At 43.4% G+C, this 11,658-nt stretch overlaps 1 protein-coding gene across 1 annotated transcript in view; it reads left to right on the top strand.

Annotated features, from left to right (window-relative positions):
• The first annotated feature begins 270 nt into the window (after positions 1–270).
• SFRP1 (secreted frizzled related protein 1) overlaps positions 271–11,658 on the top strand; it is a 51,057-nt gene continuing 39,669 nt past the window's right edge. Inside the window, 3 exon segments of the mRNA XM_087969648.1 lie at positions 271–417; positions 638–1,150; positions 1,153–1,212. Coding sequence (XP_087825774.1) covers positions 640–1,150; positions 1,153–1,212 — 571 coding nt within the window. The 5' untranslated portion in view covers positions 271–417; positions 638–639.

The following is an 11,658-nucleotide window of genomic DNA, read 5'->3' as shown; positions in this document are numbered from 1 at the left end:
GCTGTGTCGTCGGACAACCCCCACCCTCACCCCCAAACCGCCCCCCTCCCTCGCCCCCCGCTCGCTCCGGCTGCCCACCGCAGGGGAAAAGCGGAGCGGAGCCTCTAAGGCAGGACTGGAAGAGCGCTGGGTTTTTCCTCCCCCAGCGCCGAGGGGAGGGGTCCCAGGTCGGAGAGGCGATTGGCTAATTGAGTGACACTTGTAGCCCGGGTGGGTGGGGGGAGGGAAGGGAGGAGGGAGGTCTGAAGAAGAAGAAAAAAGAAAAGAAAAGAAAAGAATGGGGGAATTTTAAGCGGCCGCGGATTGGCTGGCGGCGGTAAAAGAGCTCCGAAACTCCGGGGAAGAAAGTGCTCCTAGCGCTCTCGGGATCCGCCGAGCAGAGCAGGCAGGAGGCTGAGCTGGGCTGCCCCGCCACCGGTGAGGCCACTTAGACGCTCCGCACGCTTTGGACTCCAGCGGGGCCCGTTTGCTCCCAATTCGGGTCCCCCCTGTTTTTATTTTATTTTATTTTATTTTGGGGAGTGGGTGGGTGGGGTGGGTGGGTTTGCAACCTTCATAAGAAGCCAGGCGGGCGGAGGAGTTTGCAACCTCTCTCCGCTGTTTTTGCAACCTACCTCTCCTCCTCCCATCCTCCCAGGCATGGGCGCCTTCGCCTTTCCCCCGCGGGGTCCCCGCTGGGATGCCCCAAGGATGCTCCTCTGGGCAGCCTGGGCCGTCTCCTTCCTCCTCCTCTTCTTCCTCCTGCCCGGCTTGGCCGGGGCCAACGAGTACGACTACGTCAGCTTCCAGTCGGACATCAGCTCCTACCAAAGCGGACGCTTCTACACCAAGCCCCCGCAGTGCGTGGCCATCCCGGCCGACCTGCGCCTCTGCCACAGCGTGGGCTACGACAAGATGGTCTTGCCCAACCTCCTGGACCACGAGACCATGGCCGAGGTCAAGCAGCAGGCCAGCAGCTGGGTGCCCTTGCTCAACAAGAACTGTCACTTCGGCACCCAGCTCTTCCTTTGCTCCCTCTTCGCCCCCATCTGCTTGGACCGGCCCATCTACCCCTGCCGCTGGCTCTGCGAGGCCGTGCGCGACTCCTGCGAGCCCGTCATGCAGTTCTTCGGCTTCTACTGGCCCGAGATGCTCAAGTGCGACCAGTTCCCCAGGACGATGTCTGCATCGCCATGACCGCCCCCAACGCCACGGAGGCCTCCAAGCCCCAAGGTGAGCGCTTGAGTCCCTTGGCTTTTGCATCCTCATGATTTATGGTGGCTGTTTCCCAGGAGGATTTGATTGCTCATTGTAGCCTGTGGCTATTATTAAGGGATGTACCTGATGATTCTTGATGAATCTATTTTATTTTTTTCCTTATGTACACTGAGAGCATTTGCACCAGAGACAAATTCCTTGTGTGTCCAATCACACTTGGCCAATAAAGAATTCTATTCTATTCTATTCTATTCTATTCTATTCTATTCTATTCTATTCTATTCTATTCTATTCTATTCTATTCTATTCTATTCTATTCTATTCTTCATTCTCCAATATTCTATTCTATTCTATTATTTTCTGTTCTATTCTACTCTATTCTACTCTACTCTACTCTATTATTCATTCCAATATTTATTCTCTTCTCTTCTCTTCTCTTCTCTTCTCTTCTCTTCTCTTCTCTTCTCTTCTCCTCTACTCTCTTCTCTACCTCTACCTCTACCTCTACCTCTACCTCTACCTCTACCCTACCCCTACCCCTATTCCGTTCCGTTCCATTCCATTCCATTCCATTCCATTCCATTCCATTCCATTCTATTCTATTCTATTCTATTCTATTCTATTCTATTCTATTCTATTATACTCTACCTCTACTCTACCATACCCCTACCCCTACCCCTATTCCTATTCCATTCCACTCCACTCCACTCCACTCCACTCCACTCCACTCCACTCCACTCCATTCCATTCCATTCCATTCCATTCCATTCCATTCTATTCTATTCTATTCTATTCTATTCTATTCTATTCTATTCTATTCTATTCTATTCTATTCTTAGAATCAACTCAAGAGATGGTCCTGCTGGGAAGCCGACGTGAGATGGTAGCTCCTGGTGGCCAACTTAGGGCGAGACCCAAGAAGGCCTTCTGAACATTTAGGGAGAACCCATAATATGATGATCCAAATGGGTCCCATCTTCCCATTGTAGAATCTGTATTGCAGGCTAATTCTGCCAACTGTCAGGAGTTCGATCCTGACCGGCTCTAGGTGGACTCAGCCTTCCGACCTTCGGAGGTTGGTAAAATGAGGATCCAGATTGTTGGGGGCAAGAGGCTGACTCTGTAAGCCGCTTAGAGAGGGCTGGAAAAGCACTGTGGAAAGCAGTATGTAAGTCTAAGTGCAATCGCTGTTTCCATTTAAAGGTCTTTAGTAATGAATAGAACTATATTTCTCAATCTTGGAACTTTTAAGACTTGTGGATTTCAACTCCCAGAATTCCCCAGCCAGCCTGTCCACATGTCTTAAAAGTTGAGAAACACTGGAATAGAACATTCTTCCAAATTCCCCACTTTCTGATTATTTGGCCTTTAGTTCCCAGAACTGTTAGCAGCGGTTACACCAAGTTGGTTCTACCCCTCTGAAGCACATCAAAGTTGGAAGGGGGGATAGAGAAGACTCTTCTGGATTGAGTAACCCAGTAGCCCACCCATTCTAAATTGAGTTTGTGTGTGAGGTTAAGAAGGGAACCAGCTGGAGCTGATGAGTGATTAAGGACAGATTCTGCTTGTTGAGGATTTCAGCATCAGGCCTGGACCTCTGTAAAAGGCAAAGGAAATTTCTGCTCAAAGACTCCAGAAGGTTGATGATGTCAATATTAATTGCAATTATGGCAGACATTGCTTAATAGTAGCAGGATTAATTATTTGACTTGGCAGCCTCCAGAGAACTCTGCTGAATGAGGCTCATGCAATTCTGCTCCACCAAAGCAGGCGGGAGGGAGAGAGAGAGAGAGAGAGAGAGAAGAGAGTTTCAAAGAAGCAATTTCCCCATTTCTGCAGCAGTGTCTGTGCAGCGATGGAGTAATTTTGGAACCTTAGTAGCTCTTGGGAATCTCTGCAAACATTTCTCATCTCTGGCTCCATTGCTCTTTTGTGCATTGCAAAACAAAACAATAACAAGAAGCAACTGATTGTGTGGCCCTTATTTATTAAGACATGAGCCTCTTGACAGTTTTGCTCTTTATACCCAACACCTCCAGCCATAGACAAAGGACTTAGTTCTGGCTACTTTGCTAATCAACACCTTGGCATTAATGCTCAACCTGGGCTAACAAAGCATAATTGCTTTGTTTATAATGCCTGCTGTGCCCAGACAAATCAATCCTATTTTAGCAGGATGACCTGGTTTATACTACATGTTGAAATCCATGGCTGGCTTCCCACAGGATGCTGAACCATAAATGACCCCTGATCCTTTTTGGAGCCTGGATGCTGGGGCAAACTCAGCATGATCTGGGTGTCTGATTAGAGTGTATGTATTACTTCCTCGCCCTTCCCAAGTGGTAGAGTAGACTGAGAAATCCTGATTGGCTTAAAATTGCGCCTCTGTGGTGAAGATGTAAGCTTCAGCCTCTCAATTCTGATAAGCACTTTTTGTTGTTGTTGCAGACAAGAAAATTTATTTCAAAGATAAAGATAATAAGACTCAGTCGTTGGTTTCCTTCTAACTCTACTGTATTATTAATAGGTAATTTTGAGTATTTCAACTCAAGTTCTTAGATCTATGCTCTTGCTAGTCCAGATGAGGATATTTTCCTGGATGATAATTTGGCTTCCTCTTAAATTATGGGTCCTGAGCCGTATCTCTGAAGGCAGTCCCTAAGGCCAACTGCTTTTGCAGCTGGAGGTTTTTATTTCAGCTGCTGTTGAGAAACCCCTTTGGTGATTTTTGCAGTGGTGCTTGTACAAAAAGTGAGCGCGATGATAGAGTCCTTTCCCAAACTGGTATCCTTTTTCCCTTCTGTCCTCCAAAGTTGACTTGTATAATTTCAGGCAGCATGCCCCTTACTCATTGGGCATTATGGGAGCGGCAGTTGCAAGGCATGGGGGAGAATTGATGTGAAGAAACTAGTGCTGGAACTGGGCACCAAGCAGTTTTATGTTTTAAATAAAGTCTAAATAAGTCCTTTATGGGCATGCTGCTTGCAACATTTTGTCTGATTAAGCGTGCATGGAAGAGGATATTTAACAAGCCACTTTCTTTCATTTCCATTTCTCAGTACTGTCAGGATCATAACAATGCTGAGCTAATGTACCAAAATGTTGGAAAGGTTTTATATGATGTTCTCCATTTAGACATAGTAAAAGATGCCAGATAGAGTAATTTTCCTCTGCTGTTTGGAATTTACATTTTGGGCTGCCTTTTCAGCCTTAGTCTTTGATATACAACGAGGGGCTTGACATCCACAAACTGGCTCCCCCCCTTCCCAGTACAATGTGCTTTTAGTCTCTTTGGATATGAAAGCAACAGATTGGAGAGGGTCCTGGCCACTGAGTTACTTAAATCTTGCACTGGCTATTTTGCTGGCCTTAGCCAACATGACTTCCTGGACATTCAACCTCGGAGCTTTTGTGAAGATAGAATACTGTATTCATACCCTTGTATGGAAGTAACCCAAAATCAGAAACTTTAGCAAAGCACCAGGGACTCCAGAGCTCAGCATGGCTCTTGAAGATAGAATAGATAGATTGAATTCTTTATTGGCCAAGTGTGATTGGACACACAAGGAATTTGTCTTGGTGCAAATAACCTCAGTGTGCATAAAAAGAAAAGATACATTCGTCAAGAGTCAAGAATCATCAGGTACAACACTTAATAATAGTCATAGGGTACAATAAGCAATCAAATCATACTAGGAAACAATCAATATAAATTGTAAGGATACAAGCAACAAAGTTACAGTCACACAGTTACAAGTGGGAGGGGATGGGGGATAAGGAACTGTGAGAAGATTAACAGTAATAGTAGTGCAGACTTTGTAAATAGTTGAACAGGGTTGAGGGAATTATTTGTTTAGCAGAGTGATTGAACATGATCAAAGGAATTTTCTTCCCCGTGCATTTGGATATATGTATGTATGTTTGTGTTAATACCCTCTTACCCTGAAAATAAGAGTCTACTGGAAAGTAAGCCCTAGCATGGTTTTTCCAGGATGCTCGTAATATAAACCCTCCCCCCCAAAATAAGCCCCAGTTAAGATTGTTAGCCAGATGGATGCTTTTAGTACCGTATTTCCCTGAAAAATAAGACCTAATCAGAAACTAAGCCCTAATGTGTCTTTTGGAGCAAAAATTAATATACGACCCAGTCTTATTTTCAGTCAAAATACAGTATTAAACAAAAAAACATGAATCCAAGAGGTCAAACTCAAGGAGGTGGATCTTGGGCAGGCAAATGGTCACATATACATACAATATTTAAAATTAAGCAGTTAGGATAGCAGATGAAAGAAATTGCAATTCTAGAATGTCCTATACTTTTCCACTGAGAAGCCAGGGAATGTAGCATTGGAAGAGGCTACCAAAGCCTTCAACTCCATCTCTTGCCTCCTTCCAGGCACCCATAAAAAAAGTGTCCCTAACAGAACCGTCATTAAGCAGAACTGGCTTTGCCCATTGCTAGTTGAAGTGGACTGGGAAGTTGCAAATGATGATCAAACGGCCCCCAGGCACTGCAATTGTGGCAAATACAAGTGGCCGAATATTGAATATATCCTTGTGTGAGGATGCTGCAATGATTGTAAGTTCAAGGACCGGTTGTGAGTCATTTTTTCCAGGGCTGTTGTAATTTGAACTGTTGCTAAACAAGGGATTGTAAAATGAGGGCAACCTGTATGTTCTTCAATGGTGACCATTGTGTGTGTGTGTGTGTGTGTGTGAAACAGCTTTCCCACCCTGATCATCTCTAAACAGGAAGGATTTCAATTCCCATAATTCCCTATTAGCATAGACTGAGACCACCACCGCCATCTCTTTTTCCTCTTCCTCTTCCTCCTCCTCCTTCTCTTCCTCCTCCTCTTCCTCCTCCTCCTTCTCCTCCTTCTTCTGCCATATCCATCTTTGGACATTGGCGATCATGTTGGCAATCCTAATTTTATCAACAGCCGCACGAAAAAGTGCCACTGAGTTTTGTCCAAACCGGTCCCTTAGATTTTGAAGCCATGATGTTCTTCTTCTACCTGGACCTCGTTTGCCTTCAATCTTTCCCTGGAGGATTTAGTGAAGGATGCCGTATTTTTCCAGGAGTCGCATCCCATGTCCGAAATATTCTAACTTTGGCTTTTTAATGGTTTGATGATTTCCCTTGGCTTTCCCAGGCAGCTTATCACCTCCTCATTTTTGATTTTGTCAGCCCAACTTATCCGTAGTAGCCATTATGTAAATCTACATTTCAAATGCTTTTAGTCTCTCCAAGTGACTTTCTGTCCGAGACCAACCATCTTTTATTCTTGTTCTCGTTTTTTTGTTTGACAAATTCTAATAAATAAACAAACAAACTCTCCACTCCATTGGAGCATCTGACAAGCCTGGTTTTCAATCTTAGGCTTATGTCGTGACTGCAGAAGACCTTTTCCATTTTGGAGAGTGCTGTTCGAGCTTTGTCTATTTTTTGTCTTTACTTCAGGGGTCATATCCCAGCTTTCATGTAAATTAGGTATCTGATCCTTTCAACTTTTCTAGTGGTATTCCTTCTGAAGTTATCAGTGGTAAATTAATGGGTTGTTTGCTGATGTCATGATCCTGGTTTTTGAACTGTTGGGTTTTTTTAAAAAATAATATTTTTTAAATTTTTAATACAATCATTCCATCTTCAGTTGAACAGTGTGTTTTTCTGGGTACAAACATCTTTGTTAAACAATAATCAAAACCGCAACATCCTTCATTACATATTGATTCTGCAATATTTAACATACAGTAGTAATATCCACCTATTAATTATGCTAATTAATTATACAATAGTAACATAATAGTACTCAACATGTTAGTCATCATCTTAACTTCTCTCTCTTAACACATCATCTTTATTTTGTTTCCCTGTTTCCAACTTTAATTTTTTATTATTTAACCATTGATAGAATAAACCCCGTACCATATAATACTCAGCTCATGGAGCTGTTGGTTTTGAGCTGTTAAGCTTCAAGCCGTATTTTTTAGATATTTCTGTGACTCTGTGGAAGCTGAAGACCGAAGTCAGACAACCCTTATTGCAAATTTCCTGGACCAGGATTTTGACTCCTCAATTTTACACGCAATTTTTTTTTTTTTAATCAGTGAGTTGGGAAAAGTGGTTGGAGTGGTCTTCGCAATCAGCCTCTTCATCTTCCTCATTCAGGCATGAAATCTGTGCATCTTTAAAAAGTTAACATTCCTAAACTATCCAAGGTTTCTGAATAAGCTGACATCAGGGTCCAAATGTAAAATAATACTTTGGCACTCAAGTGTTGCCCTCTCCTCGAAAGCACTTTTACCCCCTCTCCCTTCCTTACATTCCGTAGTAGAAGGCCATATTTAGAAATTACTGCTACTTCCCCCCCCCCCCAAATAATCTCCGGGGAGGAAAAAGTTATTTTCATAACTGCTCCATAGCTGGAAACCAGGAGTTGATTGACGGGGAGTTTTGCTCTGGCTGTTTTTCTCCGCCGTAGAGGCACCAAAATCTCCTTTAAAACAAAACACACACAAAAAAACGCACACACACCCTTCCCTGCTCGTATTGGTTTCAGGTATAAGCTGCCAATTTTTTACAAATCCAGTCCTTTGAGAGACGGAGATATTTTCCCTGATTAAAATTTTGGTGCCAAATTAGAACAGGATACGATGGGTAAGGTGATACTTTGCCAAAGATGGAAAAGCAAAGGATGGTCACAAGGCCTCATCCAGCATGTTTCGTGGGGAAGAAACACAAATGCTAGTGTTTTTGACTGGGAGGCATAAAAGAAATAAGGGCTTTCTGTTTTTTTTCCATGGCTTGGATAACATTTGAAGGGCTCTCTTTTTTTTTTTTTTTGGAAGGAGTGAGTTATTTATGCATAAATTTATTTTGTTTCGGCATCTAGCAGTCCAGAAACTAAGTTAGATTATGATTCACTCCCTTTTGGGTGGGAGAATCTCTGGGTTTTTCATGGATGTAGGTTTGAGTGGGAAGCCCTGAACAGCCAGTTATTTCTTACTTAGCAGGATACCCGTGCTTCACAACAAAACTATGTGATTGGGCTTAGTTTCGGGGAAGGAAAATAAAGGGAAAAAAATTCTGCCTCTGCCTACCAACATCCATCGGTATTCATCTGGCTAGCGTCTGGTCAGTGTGTGAGAGAGTTGAGGGCTGTTTGGAAACTGAGGCAATGTTTGCTGTGTGAGCAAGAAGGAGACAGCAAGGCGCCTGGGCGTGGCTTAGCTCAACTGCAGTTGGAACAGATTTTTTTTCAGGTAGGGAGGGGGAGTAGAACTCCTTAGCATCAGAGTGTGTTAATAATAATAATATAGGAAATACTAATGCTCTGATGGTCATTTCGAAAAATCCTTTCTTAGCTGGCACCTAGAAGCCAAGAGGAACATACGTGCCAAATTTCAAGTTTGTAGGCTTGACAGTTCTGGAGATTTTGTGATGATGCGTGAGTGGTATTTCTCAGATAGATAGATAAATAGATGATAGCTAGATAGCTAGATAGCTAGCTAGCTAGATAGATAGATAGATAGATAGATAGATAGATAGATAGATAGATAGATAATAGATAGATAGATAGATAGATAGATAGATAGATAGATAGATAGATAGATAGATAGATAGATAGATATAGTTAGATGATAGCTAGATAGCTAGATAGCTAGATAGCTAGATAGCTAGATAGCTAGATAGATAGATAGATAGATAGATAGATAGATAGATAGATAGATAGATAGATAGATAGATAGATAGATAATAGATAGATGATAGATAGATAGATAGATAGATAGATAGATAGATAGATAGATAGATAGATAGATAGATAGATAGATAGATGATAGATAGATAGATAGATAGATAGAAAGATAGATAGATAGATAGATAGATAGATGATAGATAGATAGATAGATAGATAGATAGATAGATAGATAGATAGATAGATAGATGATAGATAGATAGATTACTAAGAAAACTGATCTATTTTATTTTCATTCCATTTGTTGAGGAGGGGAGGGGATGACTTATTCCCCAAAGCACCTGAAGGCAGGGCAAGAAGTACTGGGTGGAAATTGATCTGAGGGACACCCAACCTAGAATTAAAGGAGAAAAATTCCTGACAGTGAAATCAGTTCAGTAGAATGTCCTGGTTTTTAGAAGTTGTGAGTGCTCCATCACTGGAGGATTTTAAAAAGGGACTGGACAGCCATTTGTTTGGAGTGGCATAAGTTCTCCTGAGTAGGGGGTTGGATTAGAAGACCTCCAAGGTTCCTTCCAACTTTGTTATACTGTTACTGAATCCCATATTTCATGTTACATGTCACTATTTTAAAAGCAATAAAAGAATACATGCGTGTGCTACCTGCTCTAACATATGCCAGTGAAACATGGACACAAATCTCACAATTGATACAAAAAGCTAAAAGTGGCACACACAGCTACAGAAACAGAAGTGGGTATTCAGCAGGTTCTGGCCAGTTCTGGAGAACCGGTAGCAGAAATTTTGAGTAGTTCGGAGAACTGTTAAATACCGCCTCTGACTGGCCCCACCCCCATCTATTCTCCGCCTCCCAAGTCCCAGCTGATTGGCTGGGTCTCCTTTGGTTGTCTTGCACAGGAGAACGGAGCTGGAAAGCAGGTTAGTGGGGTGGGGAGGGAATGGGGATTTTGCAGTATCCTTCCCCTACCATGCCCACCAAGCCATGCCCGAAATCTTTATTGGATAGCAAATAATTAAATATATATTTAATATTGCTTATTAATGCCATATTTAGGTTTAGATGTAAAATTTAAACAACTTATTGCATCAACATGAACATTTTAGAGATCACAGCTAATGTTGGTATAAACAGATAACAGATAATCAGAGTTGGAAGGGACCTTGTAGGTCATCTAGTCCAATCCCCCCACCCAAGCGGGAGACCCTACACCATTTCTGACAGATGGGAGTCCAATCTCTTCTTAAAAGTCTCAACTGATGAAGCTCCCACAACTTCCGAGGGCAACTTCTGTTCCATGGGTTGATTGTTCTCACTGTCAGAAAACTACTTTTTATTTCTAAAAGTTGAAGTTGTTCACGCATTAGAGCGTTAATCTCTAGTCAACATTGTGTAAATAGCACCATAGTCTTTCAGATATTTTTAATATTTAATAGAGAGAGAGCAATGAAGGTGCAATCAATCAAATGAGCAATGCAAAACTATCTCCTAACAAGAACTATTAGCAAACCGTTTGTGGTTGAAGCTTATACTAACATAAGAAAATTTCCCTCCTTTTAGAGAAATATATTTATCTTAATTATTTAACAGGCAATGCAAATAAAAGCGACCAGAGTGACCAGAAATTTAAATAAAAGAGAGATAATCAACTGGTGGCCAATGTCCTTGTAGAACCGGCAACACAGAACTCTGGTTTGTAGGATATAGGGAGACGTCAACTTACAACCATTCATTTAGTCCAAGGGTGTCAAACTCAATTTCATTGAGGGCTGCATCAGGGTTGTGTTTGACCTTGGAGGACTGGGCTGTGGGAGTGGCTGGGGTGGGGGTGGCCATGGTGGGACTTCCTTGAGACCCTCCCTCACTCTCATTATAATCTTCCTTCCTTCCTTCCTTCCTTCCTCCCTCCCTCCCTCCCTCCCTCCTTCCCTTCTTCCTCCCTCCCTTCCCCTCCCTTTTTCCTCCCTCCCTCCTTTTCTTCCTTCCTTCCTTCCTTCCTCCCTCCCTCCCTCCCTTTCTTTTTCCTTCCTTCCCTCCCTCCTTCCCTTCTCCCTCCCTCCCTCCTTCCTTCCCTTCCTTCTTCCCTTTCTTCTTCCTCCCTTACTTTTTTCCTTCCTTCCTTCCTTCCTCCCTCCCTCCTTTTCTTCCTGCCTTCCTTCCTTCCTTCCTTCCTCCCTCACTTTCTTTTTTCCTTCTTTCCTTCCTTCCTTCCTTCCTTCCTTCCTTCCTTCCCTTCTTCCTTCCTCCCTCCCTCCCTCCCTCCTTCCTTCCTCCCTTTCTTCTTCCTCCCTCCCTCCCTCCTTCCTTCCTTCCTTCCTTCCTCCCTCCCTCCCTCCTCCCTCCCTCCCTCCTTCCCTTCTTCCTCCCTCCCTTCCCCTCCCTTTTCCTCCCTCCCTCCTTTTCTTCCTTCCTTCCTCCCTCCCTCCCTCCCTTTCTTTTTCCTTCCTTCCCTCCCTCCTTCCCTTCTCCCTCCCTCCCTCCTTCCTTCCCTTCCTTCTTCCCTTTCTTCTTCCTCCCTTACTTTTTTCCTTCCTTCCTTCCTTCCTCCCTCCCTCCTTTTCTTCCTGCCTTCCTTCCTTCCTTCTTCCCTCACTTTCTTTTTCCTTCTTTCCTTCCTTCCTTCCCTCCTTCCCTCCTTCCCTTCTTCCTCCCTCCCTCCCTCCCTCCTTCCTTCCTCCCTTTCTTCTTCCTCCCTCCCTCCCTCCCTCCCTCCCTTCCTTCCTTCCTTCCTTCCTTCCTTCC

The sequence above is a fragment of the Notechis scutatus genome, chromosome 7 (genome assembly GCF_049901735.1).
Source record: "Notechis scutatus isolate UNSWTSFEM ecotype Mainland chromosome 7, rNotScu1.2, whole genome shotgun sequence".
Classification (NCBI taxonomy): domain Eukaryota; kingdom Metazoa; phylum Chordata; class Lepidosauria; order Squamata; family Elapidae; genus Notechis; species Notechis scutatus.
Note: the sequence above shows the minus strand (reverse complement) of the source record. Positions and strands in the feature narration are given on the sequence as shown.